A 19,409-nucleotide genomic window follows, 5' to 3' on the forward strand; every position below is an offset into this window, starting at 1 on the left:
CAGAACACAAATATGTAAAGAGCCTTTTTCATCAGTAAAAGGAGAGACTTGTAAGAAACTCTGACTCGTTTGGATTGCAAGGCATTTAGATGTTGTGAAAATGAGAATGACTTTGCCTGTGCCTCAGTTTCCCAGGTGTAGACATATGCAGCAATGAATACTTCTGAAGGGTGTATTGTGATTTTTAGATGCGACATAGCCTAATCTGGTTCTAACAAGCCATAAATAGATAAGTGGTCAGATAGTTAGACAGATACATACACACGCAGTGTGGTTAGACTCAGGATGCTTCACTTTGTTGTTTCCAAGGCAATTGGAGGTGTTAAATACTTTCAGTATCAAAATATAGAAGATCGAAAGTTAGATACGTCAAAATCCTAAAGTTTGGAAGATGGCTCAGTCTTTGGGTTGAAAACTGACAGTAAAGATTGGAAAATTATTATTGGATAAGAATAATTTTTCCTTGACATTATTTCTCTCTCTTTTTCTTTTTTTTTTAAACTCTACTTTCTGTATATTTTAAGTATTCTAACCATCAGCTTTTGCTCTTGACTTTTAGATTAAATATTCCTATTAGCCTTCCTCTGAGTTCCTCCTTATGTTCCAAAAACAACACCTTACTCCTCATCTCTCCCATTTAGCTTTTCTCCAACCTTTTGTATGGCCTCATCAACAAAGCTGGAATCTGTAAAGGGCGGCAGGAAGAGGACAAGAATCATAAAAGTTATGACTCACCTGTCTTCTATCCGAACCCAGAGGTCATTGAACTGCCTCTGGCGATGGTGTTTGTGTTGTTTCTTGTGCCATTTCTTCTGCCTGCCAAACTCCTCCAGCTGGCTGATGCTATCCGGTAACAAGAGATGAGGAGACAGGCTGTCTTCTTCATCCATTTGTAGGGGCTTCAGGGAAGGAGATGTCAGCGGGACCTGTTCAGAAAGCTGCAGAGCAGGCAGGGCTGTTGCTGAGGACCCTTGTAAGGCAGGACTCGTCTTGGTCATTCTTGAACTGAAAAACACATTTGATAAGTAAGTTGAGAGATAATGCTAAGAAAAGGTGAAAGCAAAGGCCTATTCTACTTGTCGAGTGCTGCTAGCTGCTAAGAAGGTGTACGACAAGAGAGGCTTTTGCCCTGGAACAGTGATGAAGCACAGCAGTGATGTTTCCTAGAAAACTATCAAATAAACATTAATAGCAAAACTCTGAGGAAAACTGTTTTTAAACTTATATTTTATTTAGCTTATATTTAACTTGTCAACTAACGAATACCTTAAAAGATGCAAAAAACCCCAAATAAGATAACACTAGTTGCCTTTTTCTTTTTTCTTCCTTCCAACTTTGGACATCATTTGTTGAAAACAAATCATTGTTTTGACTGCAACAATAATTACACTCATTCATCCAAATTAGGACTAGTGACAGGGAAGCCCAAGCTGTTGACAGCAGCATAGTCTAATAGCAAGGCTGCTGGGATAAGGTTGGTGAGACCCAAACTCTAGCAGTTTCTGTGTACTGGGGAAGTGAAGCAAAAAAAAGGAGGTAAATGGCCTCTCTAGGACCACCATGAAGTTATACTACCAGAGCTCTTAACTTCTGTTTGAAATACTACCATGTCTTGCATTGGACTCGAACTCTGCAGCAAAAGGCCTTCTATTGACTTCATCTTCTAGAATTTCACTAATTTTAGAAAAAAAGTCAATATAAGCTCTTCTTTGATATGCAGCCATGTCAGCTTGCATTTGAGAGCTAAGATATCTGAGACAAAAATCTAATAAAGCAGTACTGACACAAAGTGATTTTTTTCTAACTTCAGTAAAAGTTTCTGTTTGGTCTTAATTGCGAGAGAGGAACTTTTTCTGTCTCTGGAATGGCCCAGTGAGTTGTAGGTAGAGAAAATGGAAGAGAAATAATAGGCAATGCGAAGCTGTGGTCTGCAAAACTATTTCTATTACATGGATGCTATCGCTTTTATGACAGAAACGATTAAAGCCACGTGAAAAGTTTTGCCTCCTGAGTGAAACCAGCAAGATATTTTAATGAAAAAGTAATAAGAAATCCTAAACTTCATTGGTGACAATGTACAAAATGAACTGCAAGTGAAACCACATGTTTAATTTAAGGAACATTTAGTTCCAAAAAAAGTCACATCTACTACTAATGGCAGCCTTTTTTTTAATTTTTTTTCTTTTGTACTTTTGAAGTCCATTAAAATAGCACTCAGAATCGTCTACTGCATCACATTTTACCTACAGCTCCTTCCAATATTGAGCATTAATTGCTGCTACTGGGAGTGAAACTCACTGGCAAGCACTGCAGTAATTTTGTCACAATTTTGTCACTTGTAGCCAACAGTAATGACATTTTTCAGAGACCACATGACAGAAGCAGAAAATAAAGACACCTGTTTAAATTATTTCTAAAATTCTCCAGTGAAAATTCTTTTCGTTAATAAAAGACAAGAAAATCCCTGTTTTGTGTTTTTTTTCCTTTTTTTTTCTTTCCCTCTCCAAGCATTTAGACTTTTCTTGAATCAGTTTCAAACTCATTCATACTCATCCCATGCTCTATTTTACATTACAGAAAAATCTACTGGTACTGGCTATTTTTTCTTAGTAAGACTTTCTTCCATGATTTATGTTTAGCATGAGGTTTCATCATTGCAGCAATTTTCTTTGAGAGATCTTGGAACTCTCCAACGTTTTCACAACTTCTTAGACTGAGAGACACAGATCACAATCACTCCACCCATGGCTGAAGCACTGTCATCTGCAGAGTCATGTAGAAGGAAAGGCTTGCACAGGTTTGCAGTGGATAAATCCCTTCAGGTCACAGTAGACATAAAGGTTATGGCATGCAGAAACATCTTAAGAAGGCAACAGCATGGAGCAGATGCAAGAAACCAAAGTTGACAAGCAGTGTGAACATCGCGGCTGAAACTGATCTACAGCCAATATTTCTCTTTCCGTTGACCTTGTTCTCAACAAAACCTCACGTTCTGTTCAGTCAGCAATGAGATCCCATCTGCAATTCCCTGAGATGCTGACGGCAGGAGCAGCCACCACATCAGACTACATCTGCCAGTAAAACCCTGGGGCCACCACTCTGTTCCTTGAATGTTTTTAGAGACATCTGAACGCATACTTTCCACCATTTAACACCTACTATTCTGTTACAAATGTTTATCTTGCTCTGAACTCCTAGTAAACTGGAATCGGTGGAGAGGTGTTTTTATGGGTTGAGATTTTAGAAACCACTTAAGAGGAATGGCAGCTCACTTCTTATTAAAATTAATGACTTTGGGCATCGAAATCCCAGTGGTGGCTTTGAAAGCTTCTGGCTTAATTGTTTCCACTACCATCACATGAGCCACAGGTTGTAAACTCAATATTCCAGAACATTCTTCGGGAGGAGAATAAATAAACACTGAAGAAATGTTAAAATGTTGTAACCCAAGGAGAGTTATAAACTAACCACTTGTTCTTTAGAGTTGACACATAGGGAATACATCCATTGTGGCAACTGTGCATTACATTTGGTCAATAATGCTCCATTATTCCTGTACTACTACTGATTACCTCAAGACCTAAGAAAGACTGTTGGAGATTGTATGTTGACGCATGCTCACTTCTATGTTTTAAACTAACTTGAAGCTCTAGAATACTGGGCATGAGAGGAGTGAAATATCCCTGGTATAAACACTTGTAGACTCAACATCTCTGCCAAATAATTTAAAATATAATCACAGTATAGAAACAATTAAAAAGGTCTAAAAAATATACAGCAAGAACAACTGAAAGCCAGTCATCAACTTATAAAGAACGATTTTTTAGAACTGAATTCTTAATAACATCTAGAGACATGGTTTTCCCCCATCTGATTATCATTCTACAGATATTTAACCAGAAATAAAACTTTCAATCCATCTGAATATGCATATTGCAATTCAAAGCAAGGTAGGCTTCCTATCAGATACTCGCTGATTTAATTAGAATGCATTTACATTCTGGATATTTTCCCCTAAAAAATGACAGCACCATTCTCCCTCTCCTTTGGTTATCTGCAATAGGATACTTGAGCCATCAATCTCTTCACTGCATAAAGCTTTACCATTAGATTCACCGATTGTTTCATTGACTATTTCATGCCTTTCCTTCCCAATGCACTGTTAGCACAGCTGCACTGCATGAAACCATGGGGATGTAGTATACTTTTTTTTTTTTACTCCTTCACTACTGCTGAGACAGCTTTCCAAGATACAGAGCTATTTTTAAATCCAGAGAAAAGCAGGACTAATTTTCACTTTGTGAGGCCACAGTGCCTCTTCTCAAAAAACTTTAAGAAATATCCAAATATTTGGACCAAATATCCTGGTCCACACAAGGAACTCAGAGATTTTTCATAAGTAACTCGACACAACTCCAGGCTGAGAGGTTCCACCCATTTTTAAGTGTATAATTCCCACATGGGATCATCTTTGAGAAACTCAAAGTATTTCAGACCCTTAAGGTGGGTTTCTCTCATATCTGACCTTAATTTCTTCCCCTGGGATGTACAGTCCTGTGAAATATGTTCTCTAAAATCACAAAGTCCAAATAAGAAATTCAGAATGCCTCAGCAAGTAACTTAGGTTTCTTTATCCTAAAATACAGAACAGTGAAAACAGGGAAGCATTTATTCTTATTCATTCTTGAAAGTGCTTAATCCACAGACAAAGATCCCTGTGGTTTTGTTTCTCTTCTGGTGGATTTGCCATCGTTTTCTAATTCTTTTCAAGAATTAAAAGAACAAAACAAAAGATGCAAGTATTTTAGGCAGAGTTGTATGCTCCATTAGACTGCCTCAGCATTCCTCTGTCTTGCGGTTTCTAGTGCCTTTGTGTTGGCACTGATAATAGAAATTTGTCTCATCATCAGGATTTGCTAGGCTTACAGAAGGGATCTGGTCAAGAAAACAAAATTAACATCATAAAGTTCTGTACCAGCTTACTTTCACAATCCTCAGCTTATAATTGCTAAGGTCCCACTTTCACCCAACCCCAAGCCACCTGGGAGTCCAGACGTGCCCTTCTCCCTGCCCAAGACAAAGCACTGCTCCTGCCCTCCCAACAGCCTCCCAGTTTCTACAGTTCAGAGGGCTGTGACCATCTCTAGACTTGAGTGCCTCTTCTACAGGCTGAACTGGAGCTCCCACGGAAACATCACACCTAGTCTTCAATGATGGGGATATTTGCAAGACTCAATTCATTAATGTCTCAGGAGCATCAGGTAGAGCAGACCTTGCCAACACACCTCTGCTCATTGATGCCATCAGGGTACTACTAGTGACATTTAGGGTGAGTTCTACTACACTGGCACTCAACATGGTCCTCAGCAGGGCCAGGAATTTGCCCCAGCTGTAGCTGATGAGAAAGATCTGCACAGAAATATCCTCTTCTAGCCAACTGACTTCCACTGCTGCTTAGTAACAACAAGGAACCTGTTCCATGAGATAAAACTTCTTAAGCACTTTGCTGCTCATACATGTTTTTCCACACAATTAAATCGGAGTACCTGTCAAATCCCTGCCTGCTTATTCATCTGAGGAAAATGCTCTGATTGGCTTAATTATAATAAGGTTATTTTATGTAGCATGCTCTTGCCTTAGGCTTGTTTACTACAGCTAGAGCATTGTCCTTTCTTAACGGAATTTGGAAACAAAGTTATTTTCATTTTTGCAACATTCTACAACTCACCATCAGTTAAATTAGGTTAAGTAATTAAATTAGATTACAGTCCACCAAAAACTTGGATGGTACCTCCGGACTCAAAAGCCACATCAGAGGGGACGTCTGGGAAGAACCACTGCTTTTCAATGACTGTGACCTTAGTTTGAGAGGGAATTTAGTTCTCTGTACAAACATATAAATGCAAATCCTCAACTCTGTGCATAAACAAAGTGAAAAGCTTGTGAGGTCAAGATATTCCCATGGATTTTAATGTTTTCTTTCCTAGTTTGAGGAACTATAAAATGAAAGATCTGTGTAGAAGTTTTGCTATTCCATTTCATTAAAAGTGGAGCAGAATTGGGGCGTAGAAAAAATGCAAACTTCTTTGCAATTTGAGTTTTTGAATTTGCAGAAGACATAAGAGCTCTGAAACGTCTCTAACATGCCATGCCCACATTTTCAAATGGTCTTTCATTTCACAAATTCAAAATGTTTAATTGCAGCACTTTCTGAAAAAAGCTTTTGGTTATTTTTCTGAGTCTTCTGTTTTCAAAGACTTAAATGCTACAAACTGGCCTTTTTTGTTTAAAAATTGATCTGGATTATAAAGAAAAATCCAACTAATAAATAAAAGTGACAAAAACCAACACAACCCAGCCACCGGCTTCAAAGATGTCCTCAAAATATTCCTTTTCAATTTGCTCTGAACTTATTTCCCCCTTCTTGACTTTATGGTTCAGTTCCTGAACTAAATTATCTTCTGTTCACACTACTTTAGTGTATAAGCAGCACACTCCAGCCTCAGAAGATGGGCTGTGCCCACAGAGGAGGAATGGGCTGACTCCCTACTTTTGCTTCCATCTTCCACATAATAAATATCCTTCTCTGCTCTTGCGGCACAGAAAAGAGATCAAAACCTCATCTCAAACTTTATACTCCAAATCTTCACTGTCCTGATATCACCGTACCTTTTCAGTGTTAAGCTATTTATGCCTAGATAGCATGGCCTATGCAAGATATTCACAATACTGCTTCCTTCAGTGCCTCACTGCTTCATGGAAGCTGTGTTTACAGCTCCTTGGGTAGAATCTCTATCCCTAACCCAAGACATCTACTCAAGCATCTCAGCTCAACATGGGATCATGTGACTTTGCAGCTGTCCTGGGTCATCTGCTTTGTTCTAAAGTCTTCACAGAGGACCAACAGGGCCAGACATTCAAAGTACGACTTCTGCAAGATCTGTCACTTCATATTAACTTAAATGTTCAATCTTCTAATGAATTTTTGCGTGCTGAACTTGCCAAGAAATTTCAATATTTCTGCTGCTTTTCCCTGCAGAAGCAAATGCTGGAGCATTATCTCTGAAGGGGAAATCCTGACTTTCACCCAAATTCATTAATAACACATAAGTTTTCCGATGAATCTAAAGTGACACAATTACCCAACAAAAGAACAATTTAGGCTCACATTTTTATTAACTTGGAGTATTTTCAAGCTTTATTCTACACTTTTTTTTTTTTTTTCCCTGAAAACTATTATTAACAAAAGCAAATACATTACTCTTTCTTTTTAACCTAACTTTTTAATAAGCACACATGTATTACTTTAATAAAGAAGAATGGTGGACTTATAACTGGGCAATGTAATCTGCTTCCTCTTTATAAAAATTTCAGAGCTTTCAATGTTAGCTTGAGGTGATGTCATATTAATTATACACAGTAGATTTTTCAGGTGCTGGAAATTAACTTCCATCATTCAATACTTTTTGCAAAGCATAAAATTCATATCCAGTTCAGTTTAATATGCAACAGTGAGTTTCTTGAAGTGTAATTGTGATTTTTGCAAGGTTTTGTTTTGGACTTTGGTTCTGGGCCAATTCTCATTCTAGAGGATTTTGGTTTGGTCAGTGTCTGAGAAAACAGATAATGGTGACCAAATGCCACTAACTCATCTCAGCCGTTATGAACTCAGACTCCAGAGACCAAAAAACAAGACAAGGGCTAGAAAACATCCTTCTTTCTCCCCCACTTGCCATAACCAAACTAGAAATATTCTCCAAAACTCATCCCCCTTTTAACTCTAGTTTAAGTTAATGGACCTCCTGATGTCTATGGCTGTCTGCTCCTCTCCAGTCAAAGTCAACCTTTGGGACACAGCTCTATAGCCATGGATAAAGGCAGGTTTGCTAACTCAGCAAACTATAATTCCCAAACCAATCCTGACCTCTGCTTAAGCATAAAAAAAAAAAAAAAAGAGAGAGAATTAATTTGTTCAATCCTAACAGCTGTCATCCAGACAGGTTTTGAGATTTAGAAGACTGACAAACAAACAAAAAGAAACACCTCACAACCGGCTGCTAAATTTTATTATTATTGACTCCTCAATAGAATTACTATTAATATATAATGATTGTCTGTGTCTTTTTTGCTTGCTATCCAAACTGAATTCTCCTCCCAGATTTTGTCCTTTGGGGACAACTTTCCTTTCTCTGCTGGATCCTCTGGACAGAAAAACATCTGCAGGAATACATACTTCTCATCACATCTTAAAAAGATACTCTCTGCAGAGACATCAACTGAACAAGCTACTAAATGTCTAGCTTGGTGCATTTTCACAGACTTTAGACTTAAAATAGGGGCAGACTATTCATTGTATGCCTGGTGCTGTTCACTTCCTTCCTCCGATGGTTGTGAAGCTGGGCTCTAACGGAGGTGAGACAGACATAACGTGTGGATCACAGATCTGTACAAGCATGGCAACTTGTCTTCATTAAGTATCCTGTTCAGTCTAAGCTCTTACATTTGCAGGATGATAGATAACACAGGCAAATAAGTGCCTCCAGAAGAGATACACGGGCCACTTAGACTGAGCAGCATGCAGAAGAGTGGAACCAAACAGCCCTAAGAAGATCACGCCTGTAAGAGATGTGACATCTCAGTTACACCGAGTTCACTTTTCCTCTCTATAGCTGATGTTGTAAAGCATCTGCTTAGCCATTAATGGCTACTGAGCTATAAAAAGGAACACAGAGCCAGTGTGCCCTTCTCCAAAATACTGTTATAGCCCATCTGTGCTGTTTTTATCACAAAGCTTGAGTGCTTCCAAGAAAAGAACTAAATTGTTATCATAAATCCTATTCAGACACTTCTGCCTGTCTGTGGGCATTTGTCCTGCACAGTAATGGACAGAAACATAACGAAGACAGGAGAACTCTTCCTCCAAAATCCACTTGCTTTAATATCTAATGTTTCATCAAATCTGATGTTCAGTGACTACACATAAGGTCTATCAATGTATCATCCTGGTTTCACTTGATTTCCCACTCTACATTAACTCATACTGATGAAACTGCTTGTATCAAGTATTTATTTCTGCCTGACAAATCCATCCTTCATTAAAACTCTCTACTAATGAAGCATGTAGCTTTTTGGAAGAAAAGGAGATACTTTATTCACTTTTTGTTGTTGTTGTTAATTGAAATCTATGAGACTAAATCTTAAAATATAGTCTGAATATCTAGGAAGCATCTGAGGCCACAAGAAAGATTGATTTTTAATGAGTTTAGACAAAGCACACCTGCTAGTTACAATTCTTGATGGCCTTGTTCCTCTTAGAACAAGAAAACTGTTCATCTCCATCATCTGTCTCCAACGCCAGTTCTGGAATGAGAGGGTCCTGCCCACCACACTGTAGAGGATGCTGACATGCATCTGCAGGGGCTCTTACTATAATCTCTCCAGATTTAATTTGTTAATTAAAAAAACCCAAGAAATTAGACTGGGCATTGACAGGAACCAGAACCTTCTATTCTCAAAAGGTTTGGTAATCTAAAGTTACTACATTAAAAAATATATATATCTTATTCAAGTGAACCATCTTATCTGTCCACAGGGACTGTCCCTTCCTTCACACCTTATGGGATCAGCTCATCCCTGGCACATGGAACACACACTTCATTTTCAAAGGGTCTGGAGGAAGAAGGGCTCAAGTTTCAGCTTTTGCTTCTACCTTCCTATCCTGCACTGAGCATTATTATTTGCTAGTTCTCCTGTAAAGGACTTCAGTTTTTCCCTCTTATTCCATAGGTAGTGCTCCTATATCTCAGGCCATCTACCCCTCTAAGTGCTGAATTTGCAGCAGAGGCTGGGGATGAACCGTTCACCAAAATGACCCCATAGGAAATCTCAGGCCTCCAACAAGTCCAGGCACAGCCCACCAAATCCCTGTAGGGCAGGGATTGTCCAGTGGTTTGGTTTGGGGGTTAGTCATTTAAATAACACTAAACAGCCATGCTGTCACAGTTTCCTTCTGGGAATTAGAAATCTCTTTGTGCCCCAGGATTCCACCCACCATGGGAATAAACTCCCCACCTCACATTAAGATAGTGAGAAGAAATTCACCGGATTTTAAGAGAACCTGTGCTACCAGGGGATGCGTGGGCCAGGCTGCAAAACTGCTTCCCTGTGTTGTTGAAATATTACCCACATACAATGTTTTAATTAAAACCACAGAATGATTCATCTGACTCATCTCTCTGCAATGAGAACAAAGCCTTGGGGCTGCCCCACTGGGATCTCTGAGACAGAGAAGTTATGTTGAATTGAAGCATGGGCTCTTCCAGCAATGCTCTTTTAAAATGAGCTTCCTACCCAAAAGATAACATCACGCACACAAGTCTGTCTGTTTCTCTATTTCCTCCCTTCTCCAGTAAGGATTTGACAGTCAGTTGTAACAGAAATATTCCAAGCAGCACAGGTATTACAATAGATTATGTCCTTATTTGGAATGAAAATATGCAGGAAGGAGAAAGAACTTCTGAGGAATTGTATGAGCTCAGCCCTTTCTTAGATACTGGAATCCAATGATTAGAGAACTCACAAGACCCTTACATCTCACACTGGTTTCTCGAAAGGGAAGGGAAAGTAAAGGGAGAGGGATGTGTGACAGGGCACCACACACTGAAAGAAGCAAATGAATAGAACAGTTGGAAAGGACCTTCAAAGATCACCATGTCCAACTGTCTGAACACTTTAACCAAAAATTAAAGCACAGAATTAATGGCATTATCCAAATGCCTTTTGAACACTGACAGGCATGAGGCACCAACCCCCTTATTAGGAAGCCTTTTAATAGTGTTTGACCACCATGGTGGTAGAGAAATTTTTCCTAATGTCCAGCCTGAACCTCCTGTGATGCAGCTTTGTACTGCTTCCTATCATTGGTCAAAGGGAAGAAACCAGCACGTCCCTCCATTCCCCTTCTCAGAAAGTTGTAGAGAGCAGCAAGGTAGCCTCAAAGCCTTCTTTTCTCCAGAGTAGACAAACCTCAAGCCTCTTCTACAGGACACATCTCCCAGCCTTAAATGAAAAAACAAAATGTCTCTTGTTCCACAACTTCATCCAAGAGTTTTGATCGTCTGTGCATATCATTTGCTTTCTTTCACTGATCTGAGTGGGAATTGCAGACCAGTCAGCAATGATTATATATAAATATTTAAATACATAGAAACTGACGTAAATTTGTATCTTCATTTGTAAAACAAACAAACACAATAACCTGCTAATTCTACTTTGCTTGAAGTCTATATCCTTTCTACTTGAGGAGGATGTTTCCAAAGTTGCCTCAGGGATTTAAAAATTCTATGCCTGCTAAATGTCAATAGAAATTGCACTTCCCATTTCACTTGTGGCCAAAGCCCATCATCTACACATATGTTTGATACACATGCAAAACACTCATTTAATGTAAGCAAGAAATCACATGCCCCTAGGGGCAGAAAGCTGACTGCCCCGTCAGAAATGCAAAGCAAGGTTTGCTTTGACAAAATGGTTGCAAAAAAACCCCAACAGTTTGTGGATCTACTGCATCCATTGACTGTTAGTTTATGGGTGCCACTTCTGAGGGAAAGGACATATGGCAAAACTCCGTGCATGCCCAAAGTTGGGGCAGATTAAGGGATACTTAAGCCCTTCAGCCAGCAGTGCTTGCTTTCCCCTTCAGAAATCGTGAGGAGACTGTACCACAAAAGTATTCAAGATCCACATGAACTTTGTTTAGCTACTGGGGTTTACATTTCAGGGGTATACAGAGCACAGAGACACAAGGATAGCACATAACATTATTAAGCTCTTGAAGATCGCCTCAGTCTCACTCCATAACTCGGCCTTTGCTTAACGATGCTGGCACTTATACAAAATATAGCATTCAGCAAAGCTCCACACCAGCAGAAACCATCGTAGAGGCTGAACAGCAGCCCAGTGCAGTCCCTTGTGATAGAGCTCTGGAAGGCTGTATAATTTTTCCTCAATGGACAGGGGAAGTGTTTATTTGGGAAGCATTTCATATCAATGACTCTGGGGAACTGTTTTGCTTTCCACAAATAGGCTGGTATGCAACTTCCAAGCACTCCCTATGGAAAACTTTGGAACACCAGCCATATCTTTCCAGTGGGGATTTCATGTAGTTAATGCTCTGCATTTTTCATCCTGATTTATTCCTGCTTCACCTTGTTTCAAAGTGCTGCACTCACTTCAAATGCATCAAGAGGCTCACCTCTGCAAATGTGAACTTTGATTACCAGAGACTTCAGATTCATATTGTCTACTCAAACATAAACAGAGACGTGCTGTCTTGACAGAGGCATTTCTGCGACTGTCTTTATTTTTGCAAAGGTAATCTGGAATTGTGAAACTGGGATCAGATTCAAATCTTGTGTTCCACAAGATTCCACAGGGTCTGAATCTGGATGTCAAAGCACATGGACTCTTCTAACTTTGCAGCTGAGTTGCTGCAGGTTAGTTGGAAAATCTTGAATTGATATATTTCATGAGAGTCAATGGAAAGGATTCACTGTACTCTTACAAACAAGAGCAGCAAATTAGGTCTCAGTGATCAGGACAAGCACAGTGGCACTTGTATAGATGTGAGCTGGTCTGACTCTCCAAACAGCAGAAATAATGGGAAATATTGAAATCCAAGTCCTCACATCAACACTAATGCCCTGTGGGACCAACTGCTGGAGTCAACAAGACTGTGGGACCAACTGTTTTCTTGGACTCAGTAGGACTCATGGCTACACTAGGTGCAAATGCAGACTAATTGTAGACTAATTTAGGCTGATATAAGCAGACGTGGCAGACAGATGGGCACTGCCAGGTTCACAATAGTCACAGTACTCTAAGTACTCCCACTGCCACCACTGATAAGCTGGAGTCTCCAAGGCCTGACACAGTGGCAAAGGATCAATTTTACAAAATCACAACTGCATGCAACTAACATGAAAGAGAAATCAAGGCTGAGGTCCAGAAAGATCATCTATTTCCTGTCAGTCTTTGCACGTATTAATTCTGAAATTGCAAGGCTGTAGCAGCACAAGAAATTGTCTTCATTCAGAATGTCCTTCCATTATATCAGCTGACACCCATTACGTCTATATGTATACACTACATCTGATCTGTGTTTCCTCCCTCCTGTTTCTATTCACAGGTCCATTTTTCATTCTCCCTGGAATGTAGAGCATTTGGGAGTGAAGGTAGAATGCCAAAGTCTTTCAACACCCATTAATAGAAATTTGTTTTATTAATTTAGATTGTGGGAAGAAAAAAAAAATGTAACAGAGTTGATCCTTTGCTCTGAAATCATGAATCATTCTCATGTGCATGAGAAGACATGTCCTCTGAGACATCAGAGGCTGCCTCAGACAGAGTAAGTGATTAGAATTGCTTTGCTAGGGAGTCCTGAGTCATCTAACATAGCAGTTTAATTCCCAGGAAATGGGAAACATATTGGAATGACACTGACTTGTATGGAGCATGAGCTCTAGAGAAGGGTGAGCCCTTCAAAGGTTCTGGAGATCAGTTCAGCTTGTGAAAAATTTTTAAAACTTGAAAGCTTCTCTGAAGCATATCTGATCTGGAGTTGGTAACATATTCCCAACACATGATTTACTCTATGAATTAAACTCTTTACATACTTTACAGATTACATGGGAATTTACTTTGACTTCTAATAAAAATGATTCAATGATTATGACATGGAAAATATGTTCTGACTTCAAGATATTCCCTGTGACAAGAGCTTCATATATGCACTGTTCTTAATTTACTAGATCTATTGTAAGAACTTATGGTTTTGGTGTTTCTGTTCCTGCACCTAGCACTTAACTAGGAAGAGTATCTGACATACATTCTTCTGGTCTGACCCTTTACCATGGTTCCACAGGCATTTCTGATCCAAAGTTGGGTCAGGGCCAGTGCAAAGCCACTCAGATTTGCTGAGATAGCACAGGCTGCTAAAAGTGAGACTACTTTGCACTGAAGTAGATGAGAAGTGGCACAAGAATTCATCTCATAAGCATGTAAGAGTCACCCTCTACTTGGGGGGGCAATTCAGAAAAGTTTAAGTAAATTTCAAAGGTTGCCACAATTAGATCTGCAAGGTGTGACTTGACTATGTCACTGGTCACAGAATTGTTCTGGATTATTTCTAACCTCATTTGGAAAATGAGGCTTGCACTATAAACACCTGATCACTTATGGAAGATGGAAGATGTATTTATCAGTAGAAAACTGTTTTCCAACCCTTTTTCTTTTACAACTAAGTTTCCAAAAGAATTTTGAGCGAAAGTGTTGAAGAAAAAAGCCATTGACTACTCTTTTGTCCTGTTCCTTTTAGGAACTCATCAAGCAAAATTACTAGTAATTACACTCATGTTGAATCTAGTAGCTCTACTGATTGCAGCACAATCCACAGACCTCCTGGCTGAAAGAAGAGCAGTCAGCTCTGGAAGAGGAAAAGCTATCTAGACTAATGTGTGAGCTCTCTTTGCCTGACAACGTGATAGTGAAGGTAAGGAAAGTCAGCACTACATAGACAGAATGACAGCAAACAGACCACAAACTTCCTTAGATAAACGACATCTTTCAAACCACACAATGCCACTTGATACCTTTGTGCCCCTTGAGCTGTTACAAAGTACAGCTGCACTTCAGCCCAGATTGATATCGCTTGGGACTGAGGCCATCAATCCAAAGGCTGAATACACAAACAGAAAATTGATGTGATCTCCCTGTTTTGATATAATGCTGTAGAGAGGATGGTGCAGTTTTCCAAAGAGTGCCAAAGGGGATTCGACCAAATTCTTCAAACAGGAGGGGAGTTCATCTCAAATGATTAATCACCTAAAACTAGCCAGATGCCTACTACAAGCAAGTTGGGAAGGCTAAGAAACCCATGAGCTCTGCTCAAGAAATGCCAGTCTTTTTATATTGACTTACATTGTAGTAATTATATGAGCATAAGCTCCATTTTCTACTGATTCTTTCATGGATCCTCACAATCAACGATAGGAGATAGTCATTAACAATCTTGTGTTAATGATGACCCTTCTCTAGCAGCTACTGGCACTCATAAAAGACTTGCTGTTGATGTGAGCAGTTTGCATCAGCTTTATCTCTAGTAACTATGGGCCAGACTTTTAATCTTATGACGTTAGAATAGGAAGAGTTGGCTGGAAGCAGAAAGAGGATGAAAAATCAGCTTTCCTCTGGAAGGAAGAATTCCAAAATTTGGCTGAGAAATAAAGAACAAGTTCTGATAGTTTTTAAGTCTGCCAGGCTCTCCATGTTGACAATTATTTTATAGAGCATGAGATCCAAATCTCCTAAAACCGATGGGCTGCAAAGCAGCTGAAAACCTAGGAACCTTAGCACAGGCTACAGGACAGATCATTGAGCAAGCTGCCCTAAGCAAAAAGAAACAAGCCTGGGCTCCCCTATGGCCCTTCGTGCAAGTTCCTGAGGAACAGAACAGTATAGAATATGAATCCATTTTTCAAACTAAATTCTGCCAAGGACAAAATCTGATTACAGAGAACAGTAAATGCCCCACTGGGAACAACAGTCAAGCAAAATTACTGAGAAGTTCTGTTCTGTATTCTTTCACCAACACCGTGAATTAGCTTCCACTTTTTTTTTTTTTTTTTTTTTTGGTAGTAAGTTGCTGAATTCCACTCTTTCGGAAGGCATTTAGTGTTTAAAGATAGCCTGAAGAACATGCAGACACATTGGCCCAGGGCAATGTGTTGTTCAAGAAGTGACGGGATAATTAAATTTCCATGGCTGAGAACTTGTAAGTTGACTTTGCTTCTCTACCATGTCTAGGAGCTCCTCTTTAATTTCTTTCCCTCTACTAGTTACTTTGATTGTCTCAGACCCTATACTTTGTGGATGTAAGATAATTATAGACAAAGAAAATTAAATCACAAAGGAGGATATTTTAAAAGTACGTGGGAAACCCTTGAAAATGTAATGTGTGTATTTTCATGACAAAATGTTGTAAGCATTAAGTTGTTATATTCTCCAGTATTAGATGAAGCAATAAATTTGCCAACGCACGCAGATGAACCCCATTTAATCCCTATACACCATTTACTGTAAATTACACTGTCAGAGGAAACCCCCTAAATAATGGGTTTGCTTTTCTTCTGAGGGCAAAAAAGCCTGTGAAGGGAGAATGATCTTCAGGCTCAGATCAAGTCAAAGATCCAAAGGTTTACAATAAGATTAAGGAGAATTGCAGCATCCCAACTGGGAGATTATTCCACCCACGGATTTTTCCCTGTCACAGAAGAGATGAGATCCAGAATAGCATCACATCTCCCCAGCTCTTTTTCTTCAATTAATTCAGTTGTTCTCCATGGAAATACCATAAGTCTTGTGATTCTTTTCTTCTCTCTTTTCTAATACAATCTTAATTATTTCACTTTAACTTGGGAAAACTTTAACAGGCCAAGGACGTCCCAAACACTAAGAGCTAAGAAGTTCATGACAGTGAGAGTGGAGGAACCCTTTCAGGTTGTCACCCTAAAGCCCAAGTTGCCCAGCAGTCCCAAGGAACTTGGCAACATCTGGAAGTCTCCAGAGGGCTTTCAGAGGAACATCATGACAAACACTTTCCACCCAGCTTTGCACACTGGATTTTTGAAGGTCATGAATCCAGATGGAATGAAAAAGCTGCATCAATGTGTGGATCAGGTGTGCTTTCATCCTTTGGGAAATAAAAAAAATATTTACAGGGGAGCAAAGAAACTTCCATTATGAGACAGAGCTGATGCTGAGGAGCCAGGGTCACACCTGTAGGATGCTGTGGGAAAAGGAGAATGAGCAAGCTTTTTGCTTCAGAAAGAAGGAACAGGAGAAGCTACAACAGCAAAGACACGTTGCTTTGTTTGGGCCAGGAAATTCAACCATAAAGAGGAAGGGTAATTAATTTCTACAGCAGAGCTCTGAGAGTTTGCAGTAAACTCTCAGATGGCCAGAAATAAAAGACTGTCAGGAATTCTCCCATTTTGAAAGAAGGCAGCATTGAGCATAATATCTGAAAGAGAAGTCTGATGGAAATGAGCACAGCAGTGTGTTTTTTTGGCCTAGAAAAGCGTTTGCAGTATGTCAAGGCTCAGCACATGGCAGAAGGTCAAAGCCGATTCTGAGAACTCAGTAACAATAGAGAGTCATCACTGGACACAGGTGCTTCCTGAATTGATCTTGCAATTTGGCTGTTTCCAATTAAATATGAAGCAGCTGTGGCCCCTTATCTACTCAAGTCACTGGAATCCATCTAAGGGGAAACTTTCTTCCTTCTCTCCTCTCTCCACAACCCAGACAGCTCTGCTCTCCAAAGAGCCAGCCAAGGACAGCCAATTGGTCTGAACCCCAGAAATAAAAATTGCCTCTTATTCATCTCAGGGCAATGCGATGAGATACTTCTCCTTTCCCGGTGCTTTTATTTGGGGACAACAGCAAAGGCCAACAAAACAGAAAGAAAATATGAATGCCGATGTTTGTCAGGCAAACAGATTCAGGACATCTTCCATCAGGCACCGAATTAAATACATGAAGCCAATGTGAGGACAAGTCCTTAAGTGTTTACAGCATGGTTCTGCATTCTGAGTACAAGAGAGTATTTTTTTTTTTACAGAAAAAGATTGAGTTTTAAAGAAGGTATTTTCAATAGTCAGCTAGTGGGATTACAGATGGGACTCACAAAGGTCAGCATGGAACCACCAGGCGAAAAACAGCTGATAGGGCATTTCAGAAATCCATCAAGTGAGAGCTCCCAGATACCTTACAGCACCTAAGTGTACTTTACACAAACTTTTCCTTTCCAGTTCATTCATTCTGCAGCAATGAAAACCCTCCATGTTTTGGCTATCTCTTCCAGCCTGCCGAAGTCTCACTTTACTTTTCTCCAGCACCTTAAGAAAGTAAGAGCTTGGCTCAAAACTGTGCTTGTCACTAGACAAAAGAAAAGTGAAACTCTAGGTATGCACTTTGGTTGTCTTCAAGATGAGCCATTTAATAACCAGTGCTAAGCATCATAGACACAAGATGCTAACAACCACCTGGTTTTACCCTGCCTGAATGTAACAAAGCTGAGGCAGCTTTGCTTTTTGTCCTGTTTAGCTCTTCTCAAGGCTTTTCGGAAACATGGGAACAGTAGTAGTTCTTTCTAAAGAGTATTGAGCATTCTGAAATTGAAATGGACGGTAGAGGTTAAACTTGACTCCATGCTACCCCACCTAATTGTGACAATACTGCTTCATTATTATTAAACAATAAAGTTCAGACTACTGATCATTTCAATCATAACAATAATTATACTTCTGTAGGAACAAAGTGCTAAAAAAACAAAACAAAACACAACAACAAAAAAAACAAGCGAATCAGCTTTTTTCCCATTAAGTAGAAAGTAGCACTGGTGTTTTGCTAAGGTTACTTTCATCATTTCAAAAAACAAGGCTTCTGATATAAGCTGAGAAAGACTATCTAGCAAATTCTTGTCATGAAGCAGCCAAAATAATCAGCCACAACCAACCTTAGTCTAGATATAATAGACCTCTGGAAGTTCCTGCAAGCCACGTCTAATCATTCCTGTTGGCCCTTCTGGGCACAATCAGTGCACAAGAATTCCTTTTTTTGAATTCCCATGGCCAAAACATAAGCATGCAGCTGTTTTTTTTCTTCCTCCAGTCTTTACATTTTTTCCTCGTGCTGTCCACAGCTCCCTCCTCAACTCTCTACACTGGAGTCCAGATGACCTTCCCTGAAAACCGTCTGATTTTTCAGCTGTCAGTGCCAGAATGCAATGCAGTAAGCTGGACTCCTTTACAAAGCCTACTTCAAAGTAAAGCAGAAATGTCTCTATGGGTTCAAGCAAAGCAGAGAAAGACCTCTTATTTCATGTATGGCTCCACAAGAAACAAGACAAAGCCACCTGCATCTCAGTGATTCATAAAACATTTTTTTCCTTCAAACAGCTCAAAATTTGTTTTGAGCTTTTACATGTTTATTCAATGTATACACAGGCTTAGTGTAGCTACTACCTCAAAAACATCTCCTCCTGTTGGCCCTTCTAGTTGTTTTCAAATTTCATCTTTTAAAGAGGAAGGAGAAAAGCAAAAAAAAAAAAAAAGAAAAAACAACAGAAGGCAAGACAAAAATGATCAGACCGTAGGGATACATACAGATTCATTAACAGAACATCTCATCTCTACAGAATACAACTGCTATTTACTACATACAACCATTATACCCTCTCTCACCTCAGTCCAATACCCACAAATGTCAACATACTCAAAATATGCATATCAATATTGTAGATGTTGCTCTGAAAGTAACGCCTCTTATTTATTTCCATGGAAAATATGACA

General features: G+C 39.5%; 1 protein-coding gene across 3 annotated transcripts in view; it reads right to left on the reverse strand.

Annotated features, from left to right (window-relative positions):
• TRABD2B (TraB domain containing 2B) overlaps window positions 1-19,409 on the reverse strand; it is a 258,160-nt gene that overhangs the window by 24,997 nt on the left and 213,754 nt on the right. For all 3 annotated transcript variants that reach the window (XM_031602107.2, XM_090146636.1, XM_090146637.1), the window contains exon 6: window positions 736-1,005. In XM_031602107.2, coding sequence (XP_031457967.1) covers window positions 736-1,005 — 270 coding nt within the window. The remainder of the gene's footprint in view (window positions 1-735; window positions 1,006-19,409) is intronic.

The sequence above is a fragment of the Phasianus colchicus genome, chromosome 9 (genome assembly GCF_987193195.1).
Source record: "Phasianus colchicus chromosome 9, bPhaCol1.hap1.1, whole genome shotgun sequence".
Lineage (NCBI taxonomy): Eukaryota > Metazoa > Chordata > Aves > Galliformes > Phasianidae > Phasianus > Phasianus colchicus.